The 16,039-nt window shown below is 40.7% G+C and overlaps 1 protein-coding gene across 1 annotated transcript; it reads left to right on the top strand.

Moving 5' to 3' along the window:
• The first annotated feature begins 284 nt into the window (after positions 1-284).
• Positions 285-3,798, top strand: LOC105048485 (alpha,alpha-trehalose-phosphate synthase [UDP-forming] 6). Its single transcript, XM_029265567.2, has 3 exons — positions 285-2,892; positions 2,968-3,241; positions 3,332-3,798. Exons 1-3 carry the CDS (start codon positions 896-898, stop codon positions 3,629-3,631), a joined length of 2,571 nt encoding a protein of 856 aa, XP_029121400.2. The 5' UTR covers positions 285-895; the 3' UTR covers positions 3,632-3,798.
• Positions 3,799-16,039: the final 12,241 nt, after the last annotated feature.

A 16,039-nucleotide genomic window follows, 5' to 3' on the forward strand; every position in this document is an offset into this window, starting at 1 on the left:
TTTTTTTTTGGGTTTTTGCTAGATTAGTTCGCACTGGACGAGCAAGCAGTACGGTGTGTCTGCAATATTAAAATTTATGGTAGGGTGTTTTGGGAGAAATCTCTTAAAAATTTCAGAGATTTTCTCATTTGTTTAATATTTTCTCACAGTGCAGTCACAAGGTAACAAGGAGTGTGAATAATAAAAAAATAAAAAACCCAAGGGACGTAAAGCATTTTATGGGTAATAATAAAAACAAGTTAGATATTTTCGGCTTTCCAGCGTTGTTCTGTTGTCTGGTATAAAAAAATGGCGGCGGCTCTTCGCTCCTTGAAGGGCAATCCTCAAGTAGCTAATTCTCTAGTCCTTTCCTTTCTTTTTTCCATCTCCTTTTCTAGAGCTCGAGATCAAATAGGAGTAGAACATCGTCTTTCGACTTGGCTAACTCTCCATTTTCCCTCAGAAAGATCTCTTTGTTCCTTTACTCTGTTGATTTCCAGAGCTCTACTCTCCTTCCAATGCTTCAAATGAGATTTCTTCGTTTTCTTTTCTCATAAATTTCAGCATTTTTTCGGCTTGTTTCGCAGTGATGAGCACAGATTCGTGTTTCAATCAGTTCTTCCTGAAAACGATTGGATTTTGTTGACGTTCGGATTCGATTCCTTGTAGAAATTTCCAATTTTTATCCAAATTTCGAGCTTTTCCTACTCTTCTTTGATGGATTCGGCTCTCAAGCTCTGATTTCTGTTCACCTCCACTCTGCCATCGAATCATCACCAGACCCTCTTCTGTTGGCTTTCATTAAGCTAGAGTCCAAAAGTGTCCCGTTTCTGTCCAGGAAAATCCTATCTTGGAGCTCTTCTTGCCGGAACTTTTGCTCTGGGAAGTGATAGAATTTCTGTTTCCCCTTAGAAAGATGGTGTCTAGATCCTACTCGAATCTTCTCGAGTTGGCCTCCGGCGAGCCGCCGTCCATCGGCCGGATCCGCCGCCGGATCCCCCGGGTGATGACGGTGGCCGGCATCATCTCCGACCTCGACGACGACTCCGACTCCGACAACTCCGCCGGCCCGTCCTCCTCCCCCCGTGACCGCACCATCGTCGTCGCCAACCACCTCCCCATCCGCGCCCACCGCCGCCCCGACGGCCGCGGCTGGACCTTCTCCTGGGACGAGGACTCCCTCCTCCTCCAGCTCAAGGATGCCATTGGAGATCACTGTGACATGGAATTCATCTACGTCGGCTGCCTTCGCGACGAGATCCCCCCCGCCGACCAGGACGAGGTCAGCCAGATCCTCCTCGACACCTTCAAGTGCGTGCCGGCCTTCCTGCCGCCCGACCTCCTCGCCCGATTCTACCATGGCTTCTGCAAGCAGCAGCTCTGGCCGCTGTTCCATTACATGCTCCCGCTGTCGCCGGAGCTCGGCGGCCGCTTCGACCGCTCCCTCTGGCAGGCCTACGTCTCCGTTAACAAGATATTCGCCGATAAGATTCTCGAGGTTATCAACCCTGATGACGATTTTGTCTGGGTCCATGACTACCACCTCATGGTCCTGCCAACCTTCCTCAGGAAAAGGTTCAACCGCGTCAAGCTCGGATTTTTCCTCCATAGTCCGTTCCCCTCGTCGGAAATCTATAAGACGTTGCCCGTCCGGGAGGAGCTCCTGCGTGCCCTGCTGAACTCCGACTTGATCGGATTCCACACATTCGATTATGCTCGCCATTTTCTGTCCTGCTGTAGTAGGATGCTCGGGCTGTCGTATGAGTCCAAGAGGGGTTATATTGGATTGGAGTATTATGGCCGGACGGTTAGCATTAAGATACTGCCTGTCGGAATTCATATGGGTCAGCTCCGCTCGGTGCTGAGCCTCCCGGAGACAGAGGCGAAGGTGGCGGAGCTCATCGAGCAGTTCCGGGATCGGGGAAGGGTGATGCTTCTCGGTGTCGACGACATGGATATCTTTAAAGGGATCAGCTTGAAGCTGCTGGCCATGGAGGAGTTGCTCAAGCAGCACGCCGAGTGGCGGGGGAAGGTGGTCTTGGTTCAGATCGCTAACCCAGCGAGGGGGAGGGGGAAGGATGTGAGGGAAGTTCAGGAGGAGACCCATGCGACGGCGAAGAGGATCAATGATGCCTATGGTGGGAATGGGTATGAACCTGTTATTTTGATCAATGACCCGCTGCAATTCTATGAGAGAATGGCTTACTATGTGGTGGCAGAGTGTTGTCTGGTGACGGCGGTGAGGGATGGCATGAATCTTATCCCTTATGAGTACATCATTGCTCGACAAGGGAATGAGAATTTGGATAGTGTCTTGGGTTTGAATCCTTCTTCGCCGAGGAAGAGTATGTTGGTGCTTTCGGAGTTCATCGGGTGCTCGCCGTCATTGAGCGGGGCAATCCGGGTGAATCCATGGAATATAGAAGCGGTGGCTGATGCAATGGTCTATGCCTTGGAGATGTCTGAGCCAGAGAAGCAGCTAAGGCATGAGAAACACTATAGGTATGTGAGCACACATGATGTGGGCTACTGGGCAAATAGTTTCTTGCAGGATTTGGCGAGGACGTGTAGGGACCATTCTAGGAGGAGGTGTTGGGGAATTGGGTTTGGTTTGGGGTTCAGGGTTGTGGCTCTTGATTCAAACTTTAGGAAGCTGGCGATGGAGCACATTGTTTCAGCGTATAAGAGAACTAAAACTCGGGCCATCCTGTTGGATTATGATGGTACTTTGATGCCGCAAGCGACGATCAATAAGAGCCCCAGCTCAAGGTCCATCGAAATCTTAAATAGCTTGTGTTCCGATACGAATAATGTGGTCTTTCTAGTGAGTGCTAGAAGTCGAAGCACTCTCAGCGAGTGGTTTTCGCCTTGCGAGAATCTGGGTATGGCTGCAGAGCATGGCTACTTCCTCAGGTAGTTATCAGGACTTGGTTACTTCTTTAGTTGGTTTGGAATGGAAGTTATAGCTAGAGCATTGTCTACTTTCAGGTCGAAGAGAGATGCTGAGTGGGAAACATGCATTCCTGTTGCTGACTGTGGCTGGAAGCAGATTGCGGAGCCTGTAATGAATCTATACACTGAAACAACTGATGGTTCGACCATCGAAGATAAGGAAACTGCACTTGTCTGGTCCTATGAGGATGCTGATCCTGACTTTGGGTCCTGCCAAGCCAAGGAGCTCCTTGATCATCTTGAGAGTGTTCTCGCAAATGAGCCGGTATCGGTGAAGAGTGGTCCACACATTGTGGAGGTTAAACCACAGGTTTGGAACCGTAGTCTTAAACCGACTTCCTTCATCCATTGTGAGCCTGCTTTAGTGATGATTAAGGATGATCTGAATTATTTTTTGCAGGGTGTGAGCAAGGGCCTGGTGGCCCAGCGCCTACTGTCTGTGATGCAGGAGAGGGGCTTATCACCAGACTTCATGCTGTGTATCGGAGATGACAGGTCTGATGAAGATATGTTTGAGGTTATTAGCCATGCCATGGCAGGCAGTTCTCTAGGTCCTGGAGCGGAAGTGTTTGCATGCACGGTTGGTCGGAAGCCCAGTAAGGCCAAATATTATCTGGATGATACAGCTGAGATTGTTAGGCTGATGCAAGGGCTGGCTGCAGTCTCAGAACAAGCAGTAAGAAGCTCGCAAACCATTTAGTACTATACATGCCATGTAAAAGATCACGAGGCGCATTCTTTCTGTTGTCTTAACTTAAAATTTTAAGTATTGTGTGGTAGTGTGGTAGTGTGGTAGGTCTCCTTTTTCATGTTATTAAGTAGGGTGTAAATAAGTGAAACACTTGAAAAAAGGTTGTCTTGATGGTATATCTGTTTTTGCCAGACATGTACATGTGGTATGTCAATGCTTGTTGTCCCTTCATTGATCATCTTGCCTGGTTTAGAGCTGGTACTAACCCAATAACTTCGAATGATAATTAACATCATGATCATATTTCATGTTGAAAATCTAACAGCACCTTAACTTTTCCCGGCTGCGTCAAATTCCTTTGCAGACTCTGGAACTTCGGTGATGTAGATGAGAGCAATTAGATATATTATTTCCTTCGGCAGACCTGGCAAGCTGTTATTGATGTGGGTTTAATTGGGTTTCTACTGCCATTTGCTTGTTCTGCCTTGAATTTTGATCGTGTGAAGTCATCTCTAATATGTATGCTTGGGCCTAGAACATATTGTTAGATGATATGTCTGTCTTTAACTGCTCGCATGGCCTTGCCATATGTTAATGATAAGATCATAAGGTGTTTCAGAGTGCTGTGCTGGCTGCGCATGAAGTCCACGTGGGCTATTAACGGGGCGTTTGGCCAATCAACTATCTTGTTAGTGTCTAAATTCATGTGTGCGTGGGACCTTTTTTTTCTTTTTTATAAATTGAAGTCTTGATGCTGCTATTTCACTCAGAAAAGTCTTAAAGCCACTTTTGCATAGGCATTGAGATTATTTGAAGTTTTTAAGTTATATATGCATCAGAACTAGATGTTCTTAAGTTCAGACCGGAGAATGATGGTTGGAAGGGTATGTTGACACCACTATAATCTTACATCAAAACTCTGGATGGTATCTGATCTCCAGTTATCGTACAACTGAGGATTGGTGCTGTAGTTGTGGTACATTATGTTGCCGTTGCAACCTGTTTTCTGTATTTCGACTTTTGCTGCAACAAACAACTTTTGTGATCTCAAGGTTAAGGATCTGATTGTTACTGTTTTCTATTAAGGCCATAATCTTTATTGAGTGGTGTTGTTGAATCCCTTTCTCCCCTTTTCCTTTTAGTGACACATTTACCTAAATCCTGGTCTTGTCCACTTTGACTGCTGTTCACGCTTTCCTACAATATTCTGTCTCAATCTCCATGTGAATTTCCTATGATTTTCTGATGCTATGGATGCATCAAATGGTGCTGATGTTAGAACACCCAACAATCCTTTTAGGTATCAACAAGAGCATCTCCACCTAATTTGAACTGCTTTGCTTTCGATGTTCCCGTTTGTTCAGTATATGACAAACAAGATAAAATAGATTTCGAGACTCCTGTTCCTCTCTGAACGTGCTTCTACTGAAGTTGTATTGCATGTACTAAATGTTGATGCTTTCTTAAATAACTCTATGATGATCAAACAGTTCTCATAATAGCAATAAGTCTATGATTATCAAACAGTTCGCATAAAAGCAAACCTTTTTGTTCCAAAATCATGTTCTTCACTTATAAATTATACTAATAAGAATTTCAGTTACCTGCCCCACATAATTACTCGAGGCCTATTTAAGCGGTGATCAGTATGTCATTAGCTGCTCATGTACACAATATTAGCAAAATTCCAGCCTTTGTCCTGGTAAAAAAGGCTACTCTATGCCCCTTAACGTCAGGTGATTTTGCTGATTTATAAATGTATGGAGGCTGAACTTCTGAAGTCATGGGAAAGTTTGGACAACATATAGGACATTATCTTTGGGATCAGTTCTGATGCAAGGAATGAGAATATCAAAAAAGGGGATAAAGGGGAATGGTTCATGGAAATTGGCAAAAAGGGCAGAGGTTATGGAGGAAAGAGCAGTGACTTTTTCTCTCTTTTTTCCGTAACTTTATATCTGCTGATGTATCAGACCCCATATGTGACTCATGTATTAGTCCCCTTAGGTGTGTGAAAGTTCATTAGTTCTATGTCGATGCAGTAAGTACCTGCTTATTAGATCTTTCATATGCTAAACCTCCATTATTATGAACTAGAACCAGGAGTAATTGACAATATCAAGAGCGGAGAGGCAGTAGCCCCATGATAATCAAGCTAGTTAGCCAACAGCTCAAGGAAAAGACTGGTAAATGAATTTGTTTGCATTTGTTTCTGCTGTTAGTATGGTTGTCTTGTTGATCTGGATCAAATGTTTATTTCTTTTTGGATCAGCACCGCATAGTTGGCGATGCTATGGAAATTATTTTTCTAGTACTTGACAACAGCAATGCTTGGCTAAGATGTTGAGTAGCTGGTAATGCATTGAGACACCCAAGTCATGGGAAATATGACCTATTATTCTTTTGTCTGATTAAATATCAGTCATGGTCAATGCTCTCTCTATGTTTTCACCGATTTGATCAGTGAGAGTATCTTTATAAGGATATTAGGAATTTTTGTAAATTGAGATTTACTAGTTGTGCTATTGCTTATGTAGCTCAAGTATGATTATAAATCCAAAAAATACTTGGTAGGGAAGTGAAGCAAGAGTATGATGCCACCGCCTATTGCCAGCTTGTTTCTCAACCATGTTTCAAGTAATCTGATGGAACACTCCTTGCACAAGAATATCTGTCAGATATTTATTTCATGATGGACCAGACGGCTCAAGGCAGGCTTCTGAACTCCTTACGTTCGCAATCGCATTTTCCTTATCAATGATTTGATTTAATTTTGCTTGGTTTAGAGAAGATGCAGGATCTCTGTGTTCGAGGAAGTGAGATTTGAGTTGACTACTTCAGCTGGTTGCCTGGTGGTTCATATGGCCAAGTAGTGGAAGCATGGAGTCCAAAGAGAATTGGTGGACGGTCATTGCTTGGTACTCGTTGCTGCGAACCTGTTCATGTGGCCAACTAGTGGAAGCATGGAGTGAAAGGAGAACTGGTGGACGGTCATATCTTGGTGGATCTCTTGTTGAACTTTGTTCTAGAAGTCCTCAAGTGACCCGTGCGCGTGGCATAAAGATTGTGGTGGGTCAGAAATGGTCCATCCTTTGCGAATCAGTGCTATGATACGCCGATGGTTCTGCATTTAAAATCTCGGCCTGGGGATGGCTCCATCAACTTGTTCGATAGAACATTGTCATGGATCTAGCATGCCTCTTTTGGGCCAAGAATGATCTAAACGGTGCACGTGTAGAAGCCTCGTTATCTGCCATTCAAATTAGATGAGCCTGGGTGCCATGTGGGAACCATCGTTGCGTGGCGTCCCATGAACCGCTCACTACTCAGAGATTTTACGTGCGTTGAACAATGAATCTGAAGCAGTGACAGATGAGTATGGTCGCCAACTTGTGCTTTTCGCCACCATATATCTTGACGTTTAGGATGTGATCTTGGGTGGTCTCCAAATTGCGTTTCGGTGGTTGGTGGATGAAAGTGGTTAGGGTGCTTCGTGCGGTGCATGTAGTCCTATTCATTAAGCTATCACCTACCCCCTCGCATGTGCTTTGTCTGTGCGGTGTAGGTAGAATACTTGATGGCTTGTCATGATCCCATCAATATAATGCAAGTTTGAAGTGAAGTATGAGATGAGAGCTACCCAAGTTTGCATGTTGCTTCTGTGCATGTGGAGGAGAGATACATTATCTACCATTTTCTACGAGAAATTTGAGATCTATGGAGTATTACGTAATCAGATGTACACGTAAAGCTTGAACGAATCCGTTGCTTCGTTTGTTGATACCTTTTTTTTTTTTTTTTTTTCCGGAGTCATTTGGTTCATGGGAATTAGAGGGAAAAAAGTATGATTTATGAGAAATTTAAAAAATATATTTTTTTTCTTTGATTGGAATTTTCAAAAGAAAGAGAGAAAAGAAAGGTCTTCTCATGGGCTATGAGAATGCAATTTTCATTTTTTTATAAGAAAAAACTCGTAAAAGAGGTGGACTTTTGGGATGTCAATGGAATAGAAATAGGAGGCCCTTTTTATTCTAAAAATATCCTTTTAAATATTATCACTTATATTATATTAATATAATATTATATAAATATAATATTATATTAATATTTATATTAGCATAAAAATAATAATTTAATATTAATAATAATATACATATTAATATAATATTATTTAATTATTTTTTGTATGATATTTATACTAATATTATGTTAATATTCATATTAATCTAATATTTATATTATTATACTAACATATATTAATAAATATTAAATTAAAATATTAATATTATATTAATATAATATTAATACATATTAGTATTGCATTAATGTAATAAATTATTATCATCTAATATTTATATTAACATTTATATAAAATTTAGGAGCAAAAAGACATATTCTTATATGTATTAAAAATATAATAAATATTTTATATAATTTTTTTTTTTTTAAAATGAATGCTCAACTAAACATATATTATTCTAAAACAAATCACTTTCTAATGATTAATTAAATATATCAAAATTATTTTTTCAAATATCATATTCATAGAAACCAATTTTTTAAAAATAATATTTCAAAAAAGTAAAAATTTTTCGTGAACCAAATGAGCCTATACTTTTACATAAAAACTGCTATTATATTACATTTAAGTTCCTTTGTTAACTATCCCGTCCTTTTTTTTTTTTTTTTCTTTTGATGCAAACTATCCCGCCCTCTTATGTTGAACGCGGCAACGGCATATGAAGACTTTCGCGCGGGGAGGGATCCTGATTGCGAGTGAGATTTCCAGACGTAAAGCACTTCTCTTCTCCTCTTGGCTTTTGCATTTTTTTTTTTTTTTTTGATAAAATGAGACGTTCATACAAAATGAGTATAGCCCAAAAAATCAATAAAAAAAATATCATAGGAGAATATCGACAAAACAGATATATCAAATCAAATATCCGTTTCAAAATGATTATCAACATAGCTAGCCATCCAATCGACAGTGCTATTTGCCTCTCTGTACACATATCTCACATCGACGGAGATGCACTCTGCAAACACACGTCAAATGTCACGTATGAGCGAAGGCTGAGTTTCCGCTCCGTCTTCATAATCAGCTGACAACTATAGCTGAGTCATCCTCCACCATCAAATGATCAGCTTGGAGCTGCGTCCTGGCAAAAGATATGCCCTCCCAAGTAGCCCAGAGTTCCGCAACCGGAATAGTTTTCTGAAATAGGCGACTTTCGTCCATCGTAATAAATCTAGAGTCCGGACCACGAATCATAAAATCAACACCATCATGTCTACCAGTAATACTGCCATCAAAGTTGATCTTGAAGAAGATCGAGGGTGAGGGCTCATAAAAAATAAATAGCCTACGAAGTGCTAAACAACTGGGAGGGAGGAGAGTCCCAGATGTCTCGACTTCTTAGAGTCAGTCCTGATGGCGACAACTTCAGAATCTCGGCAGCCTAAGAAGAGGCCTTCTCGAATACAAATCTCACCGACATCTATCTAGTCTAAAAAAAAATCAGTATTTCGGACAAGCCAAATCTGATAAACCACATAAACCATCCTGATAAGCTTTTGAATCCTTGACCAAAGACTTTCCTTCCTATTTCTAGATTTTCAAACCCTCATATTTTTTTTTGAAAGTATGGTTAGAAAAAAAATATAATATTCAAAATTTTCAAATAAAAAAAATTATTTAATAGATAAAATTAATCCAAATCCTGAGAATAACTATCACTTCTCATTTAATCTTGAATTATTTAAATACAAGAGATAATACGGCAAGGGACTATTCGACTAATCTATCGGTTTCGATCTATTTAATAATTAAATTTCAAACAAAACTACTTGTTATAAAAAAAATAAAAATATTTTTTTTTAAATATTTTTGAGTTTTGGCGATAAGTAAATATTGTTACAAGTTGAATTGCAAGGATAATTTATTTAAAAGTGTGAGTTTATGGTTGTAAGAAATAAAACATGTAGATTGTACTTGTGTCAAATTCTACTTCTTGCAACAGTACTGAATCATTTTTAGATTTTTTTTTTTAATTTTTTTAAAGAGCTAGGATGGGCGGAAGGCCAGCAATATACCAGATTAAGAGTCACTGAACCCGAGTCTCTTGCACCAATTCATGTGTAAACCAACCGAGCTTGTAATTTATTTCTTCCCTGCTCTGGGTTTTTTGTCTTGAAGAAGATCATTTTTTGATTTGTTTTCTTATAATCTAAACTCTGATCTTTGTTCTTTGCATTTCTTTATGGTTCTGTATGCTAGCATATTCAATGAATACAGGGCAGACGCTAAACCCTGCTCTACAAGGAAAACACCGTCTTCGTTTCACTTATGAACGATTTTTGAGTAATACCTAAGATTTGAACCCTGGATCTCTTGAAGGGCGAAGCCCTTAGTTGTCAGTCAACTGAGCTAACAGTCGATGAGTACTTATCAATGATTTATAGATAAAGAGCTCCTTTTAAGTGACTGCTGAGAAATTTATTTTAAGAAAGAATTTGTTCAACATGGGAATTTTCAGTTTTATTATTAGTGATCGGTAGATTACCTTAAATAATTGATCAAATGATCTCAATCTCTTTCAACATCGAATCCATTTCCATATTGGCTCTAAGAGAATGCAGATCTAGTTTATTTTGGACTACTCTCTGAGTCACATTACTAATCGTTTGTGCAGGAATGATTATTGTAATTTATATTTAAAATCTGCATAAAATGGTGTAAGGTACGTGACTACCCATCTTTTATTCATAAGATAACAGCGCACAAAAAAATAAAAACACAAAGCAGCAAGAAGCCACATGGGCAGAAAACCAGCAGCAGCACAGAGGTGCAATCCTTTCCAGCGCAACTGAAGCAATAGATCATCTCTGGTTTAGGAATAGCCTGGCGTTTCTCTCTTTCCAACACACCCAAGCCAAAGCAGCAAACAGCATAAGAATTAAACGTCGCACCTTCTTTGGACAATTCCTGTCGAGCCACTCCAAACAAACTTGCGGATGGAGCACACCCAGAGCTAAGCAGGCGGTCTTCCAAATTGAAGAGAACAAATGACAGGAGGAGAGTAAGTGGTGGACAATCTCTGGAGCTTGGTTGCAAATCACGCACCCACCTAGATTCCTTCAGAGCCTCCTGCCAATTAGCTCTCTTGTGTTCAATCTCTTCTTCCAACAGGGCCGTGAGTAGCACTTGATTCTGAGAGGAAAAGGCAAGCTCCAAAGTGAGGAGGCAAGGCTGCGTTTCACCCCTCTCATGTTTAGGAATTGGGGAAGGTCCCTCTGCAGCTGGTCTGCCACACAACACGATCATCTTCCTGATTCAGACTAACAGATGCCAAAAGAGGATAGCTGAGCGAACTAACAATGGAACACCGTAGATTTAGATCTTCTTCTTCTTCTTCTTCTTCTTCTTTTTTGCCTTGGTACAAAGGGGCAATCACACCATTCTAGTGTGAGTACAATCTAAAAAATCAGAATACAAAATATCATGCAAAGTGCCTGAATAATTATCACCTTGATGCCAGGTCCAATCTCTGATGTCATCGGCAACAAAAGAAGCAACCCAATCTACGGCGCTGTTTGCCTTCCAGAAGACATGTCGAACAGCTATCGTGGTGAAATAATTGAGGAACCTCCAGATATCATAGAGTAGTGGATGAACTTTCAAATACTTTGCCTCATCCTGAACCAGCCAATGACAGTGGTTGAGTCACTCTTAACAAAGATCTTCTACATCCGCAACTCCTGCCGTGCGCAGATAATACCCGCTCAGGTGACACAAAGCTCCACTCCAGAGACCGACAGCCCAAAAAGAGATGAATCTCCAGCAACCAGCAGTCTGGCATCTGAGCTCCGGATGACATAGCCTGCATCACCCCTACCATTCCTAACATTACTATTGAAATTGGCCTTGACAAATCCTGAGGGAGCGAGCTCCCAGAAAATCAAAAAAAATCTCAAGGTCGCTGCATGCGCAACAAGGGAGTCTCAAAAACTCGAGGCGGCAAAGGACTAGCCAGCAATGTCAAAATAGTTATACTCTTCAGTAAGACAATAGGTTCTCTTCAACACCCGATGTCCAGGCACAACCTCAGCATCGAAGACCAAGCTGTTCCTAGACAGTTAAATCCAACATACACCATCCTGCCAACCGAGGGCTAGCCCTCTGTTATACTCCAACGGATCGCATCTAAAGGGAAAGCCAAGAGCCACTAATTACCTCCCAAGACCGGACACCCACCATCCCCAGATCAAACACGCCCTCAAACAACAAAGCAGGGCATGCTCCGTTGACTCATCCTCCAAACTGTAGATTGGACAGATAATCGAAATCTCCATGCCTTTGTCTTTAAGAAGTGTCCGAGTCGGCAACTAATCCCAGAGAACCTTTCAGAGGAAGAATTTGATCCTAGGATGGACAGCCACTCTCTAGATTCAAATAGCCTCGATCCTTCTCTTTGGCACTAGCTTACACATTGCAACGAGCAGGGGCCTTAGGTCGGCAAAATTGACCCCACACCCTCAAATCATGGCTCCAATGGGTAAAGATAGGGATAGCAAGAATTGTGTCAGCAAGCTGACACCAAAGAGATGGATGACATTCTGAGCCCTCCAATTTCTATCATCATCAGTGATCAAATCATGGATCCGCAGGTCGTCGTCTAATTTCATGCTGATATAGGTCGGCCAACATGAGAGAGGGAGGCTGAAAATCCAAGTGTTCTAACTTACATCAGCCGAAGCCTCGCCACCAATTAGCCATATGATCTGGACCATCACTGCAAGACATGAATATAAATCTCCTTCCAAATGAAGAAGCAGACGTAATCAATATGGATCTAAGACTCATGATTTCAAATTCCATACCCAGCCCTCACCACCCTACTCTACAAGCAATTAGATTGAGTGAGAAATCTAGCCACATGTCTGATACAAACTAACAGACCATCTCTCATGTTATAGCCCAAGCCCATACTGTCGAGACCCAAGCCCAAGCCCAAAAAAAAATAATAATAATAAAGGGAGAACAGGGGAACCGGGAAGAAGACTCCCGGTAGGAGTCTTCTTCTCCGATCAAAACTCGAAATCAGGAGTCCTAGGACCTCTCAGAGTCCTAGGGCTCTCTATAAAAAGACCTCCCCTTCCTTAGAAACCGATCATCGGTCCTCTTCCCCTCTCTTTCTTCCTGATTTTTCGATTTGGAGCCGCGGACACCCGTTTTGTTTTCACCGTGATTGCTCACCGACGAGGTCACCGGAGGCCAAAGTAAGTCTTCCTTCCCTTCCTCTCTTCTTTCCCCTTCTTCCCGTACCTTTGTGCGTGACTGCCGGCGATGGGTGTCGCCGATTTTTGGTCGGAGAAGAGACCCATGTTTTGGTCTCTTCTTCCCGTGGATTTTCCGACGCCGGCGATCGCAACCGACTGCCGGCCTTGCCCCTCCGATCTGGGAGAGTGGCCCCTCCTCTGCCGTCGGGTTTGCCGTGCCGACCGTGGCCTGAATGGCCGGTCAAGGCAGGAGATCTGCAGGTCCCCTGTTCCGGCCTGGAAGGAGCCCGAGAGAAAAAGAAGAAAAAAAAGAAAAAGAAGAAAAAGAAGAAAAAAAAAGAAGAAAAAGAGAAAAAAAAAGAAGAGAGAGAAAAAGAAAAAGGAGAGATGAAACTTTCTCTCTCTGCTCTCTCTCTCTCTTAGATTTTTAGGATTTATGGAATTAAAATAATAATAATAATAATTAAAAGAAATATAAGGAGGGTTTCCATAGATTAGTCCGAAAATCCTGGATGCTGTCGTCAAGTTGATCCATGTGGGGACATTAGATTTTAATAAATTTTAATTATTTTTAATTCGATAAAATTTTGATTAAAAATATAATATTTGACGTATCAGGTTCAGAGAAGGATTTTCAAGATTTCTAGAATTCCTAGTTTGGATTTTCTTTTGAGGTAAGTAGTGTTTACTTTTATTGAATTTATCTGATAAATTATAAATTCTGAATTAAATAAATTTATGCATGCTTGTGATTGAAATTATTTATTAAAATAATTATTGAAATTATTTATGATTAAAGTTAATTATAGAAATTATTTATGATTGAAGTTATTTGTTGAAAAATTATTATGATGATGTATGATCATAAAGAATGATATAATTGATTTGACTCAAATATTATTTATTTATATTATTTTTAAAAATAATATATGAATTGGAAGACAATATGAAATTGACAACCTGACTGTGTAAAGGACCCCACCAATGGGGGCATATACTTTGGTAATTGATTGTCCTGAGGGTTTATGTCGCCAGCGAGACCAGCGACATGTCGCCAGAGAGACCAGCGACAAACCACCAGCGAGACAAGCGGTTCTAAAGGACTTGGCTACCAGATGATTCGCAGCCCACCGCAAGCAGATACACGGTATTATGACCCTGCCACAGGGATAATGTGGTCATAGTCATAGTTGGTAAGAAGAACTTAAGAAATTGATGAATTTAAGATGATAAGCATAATTTGAAATTATAATGCATTGAATGTTTTATATGATTGATAGTATGATTATGATTTCATGAAATTACATATTGATTTTGTTATTATCAGTAAATCGATATGTATAGTATTATTTGCCTGATTTATTCAGTTAAAGGTATACACTGCTTACTGAGCTGTTTAGCTCATGATGAGTTTTATGTTTTTCTTACAGATCCAAAAAATTAACTTAATGCGGGATTTCGGTTGGGAGAGCGATTAGAGATGGAGTTAGCTCTTTGATTTAGGATTTTCTTAGAATTGATTCAAGATTTTTATTTTTTTTAGTGTTGACTTTATCAGACAATTATTTTTTTTTTGGACACTGAGTTTTGATTTGTTATTTGAACTAAGGTTTGATTGTTAAAAATTAAAAAAAAAATTATTTAACTTTGTGTGAAGATATCATGATGAGATGCCTTGCATGCTTATGGAAAAGTATTCTATGAGTATGCGGCAGTTGCTATGATCCTCGATTCAAATCTCGGATCGGGAGCGTGACAATTAATATGGTATCAAAACATAAGTAGATAGATAAAGACATGTAGAATAGAGTGAGCGAGTGATGGGTAGATATTAGGCAATTGAAAGGTTAGTTATGATGATTATGAGCTGACCTGTCTCAAGTAAGTTTATAACCTTATTAAGGATAAGTTATTATCTCAAATTTATCATAGGTCAATATGCCTCCACGATGAACGAAGAATACTCAAGGAGCGGTAGGAGGGACATCAAATTCACTTGGCGATAATACTCCCCAATTAAATAGCGGCACAACTCAGCAGGAGGGAATCCTTGATCCTATCGAAAATACTCCGACAATACAGGAGGAGCCGAACATGACTCAACTAATGCAAACTCTGATCGGAGTAGTTCAAACACAGCAACAGTTACTTCAACAACAACATGCACAGCCACATCAGCATCTTCCACCGACACCTGGACATGGAGAACATCCGATGCAGAGAAACAATATCGTCGAATTTAAGAAGCTAGCCCCTCCAGCCTTCAAAGAGACCATCGAGCCACTGGAAGCAGATAACTGGATTATGAAAATGGAGAAGGCATTCACCGTTCAAGAATGCCACGATGAAGAGAAGATCCGCTACACAGCATATCTGTTACAAGATGAGGCATACAATTGGTGGCGTATACTGGAACAAAAATATGAGCACGATAGGATACCACTCACTTGGGAGAGATTCCGAGATGAATTCTTTGACAAGTACTTTCCTCGAAGTGTCAGAATACAGAAAGAGCAGGAGTTCATTCATCTGAAATAGGAGAACAGATCCATTGCAGAATATGAAGCTAAATTCACGGAGTTAGCCAAGTTTGTTCCAAGATTAGTTGAGATTGAGCAAGACAGAGTACACAAATTTAAAATGGGACTGAAGACAGAAATCAGAAAATAAATTGTACCCTATGAGCTAACTACTTATGCCTCAGTTGTAAATAAAGCTCTAATAATTGAGAGAGAAGTTAATGAAGCACATGCGGAGCGAGAATGGAATCAGAAGAAGAGAAATAGGTTTAATGGAACTCAAGGACGAATCAGAACAATAAGGGTCCAGCAAAAAAGCCAGCAATTGATAAGAATCGTGAGAATGAGGCAGCTAGATGTTCGAGATGTGGCCGAAGAGAGCATGAGTCTTCTAATTGCCTATGGAATACTGGTTCTTGTTTTAGATGTGGACAGAAAGGACACAAGATTGCAGATTGCCTCCAGAGGGATGAAAATAGACCCACACAAACAAAGAATGGAGGTCAAAGATCGAAAACTCAAGGAAGGATCTATGCACTCACACAACAGGATGCTCAGGTCTCTAATGCTGTGGTGACAGGTATCATTCCTGTATCTGATATTCATGCTTCAGTTTTGT

Source organism: Elaeis guineensis, chromosome 7 (genome assembly GCF_000442705.2).
Source record: "Elaeis guineensis isolate ETL-2024a chromosome 7, EG11, whole genome shotgun sequence".
In the NCBI taxonomy this organism is placed as follows: domain Eukaryota; kingdom Viridiplantae; phylum Streptophyta; class Magnoliopsida; order Arecales; family Arecaceae; genus Elaeis; species Elaeis guineensis.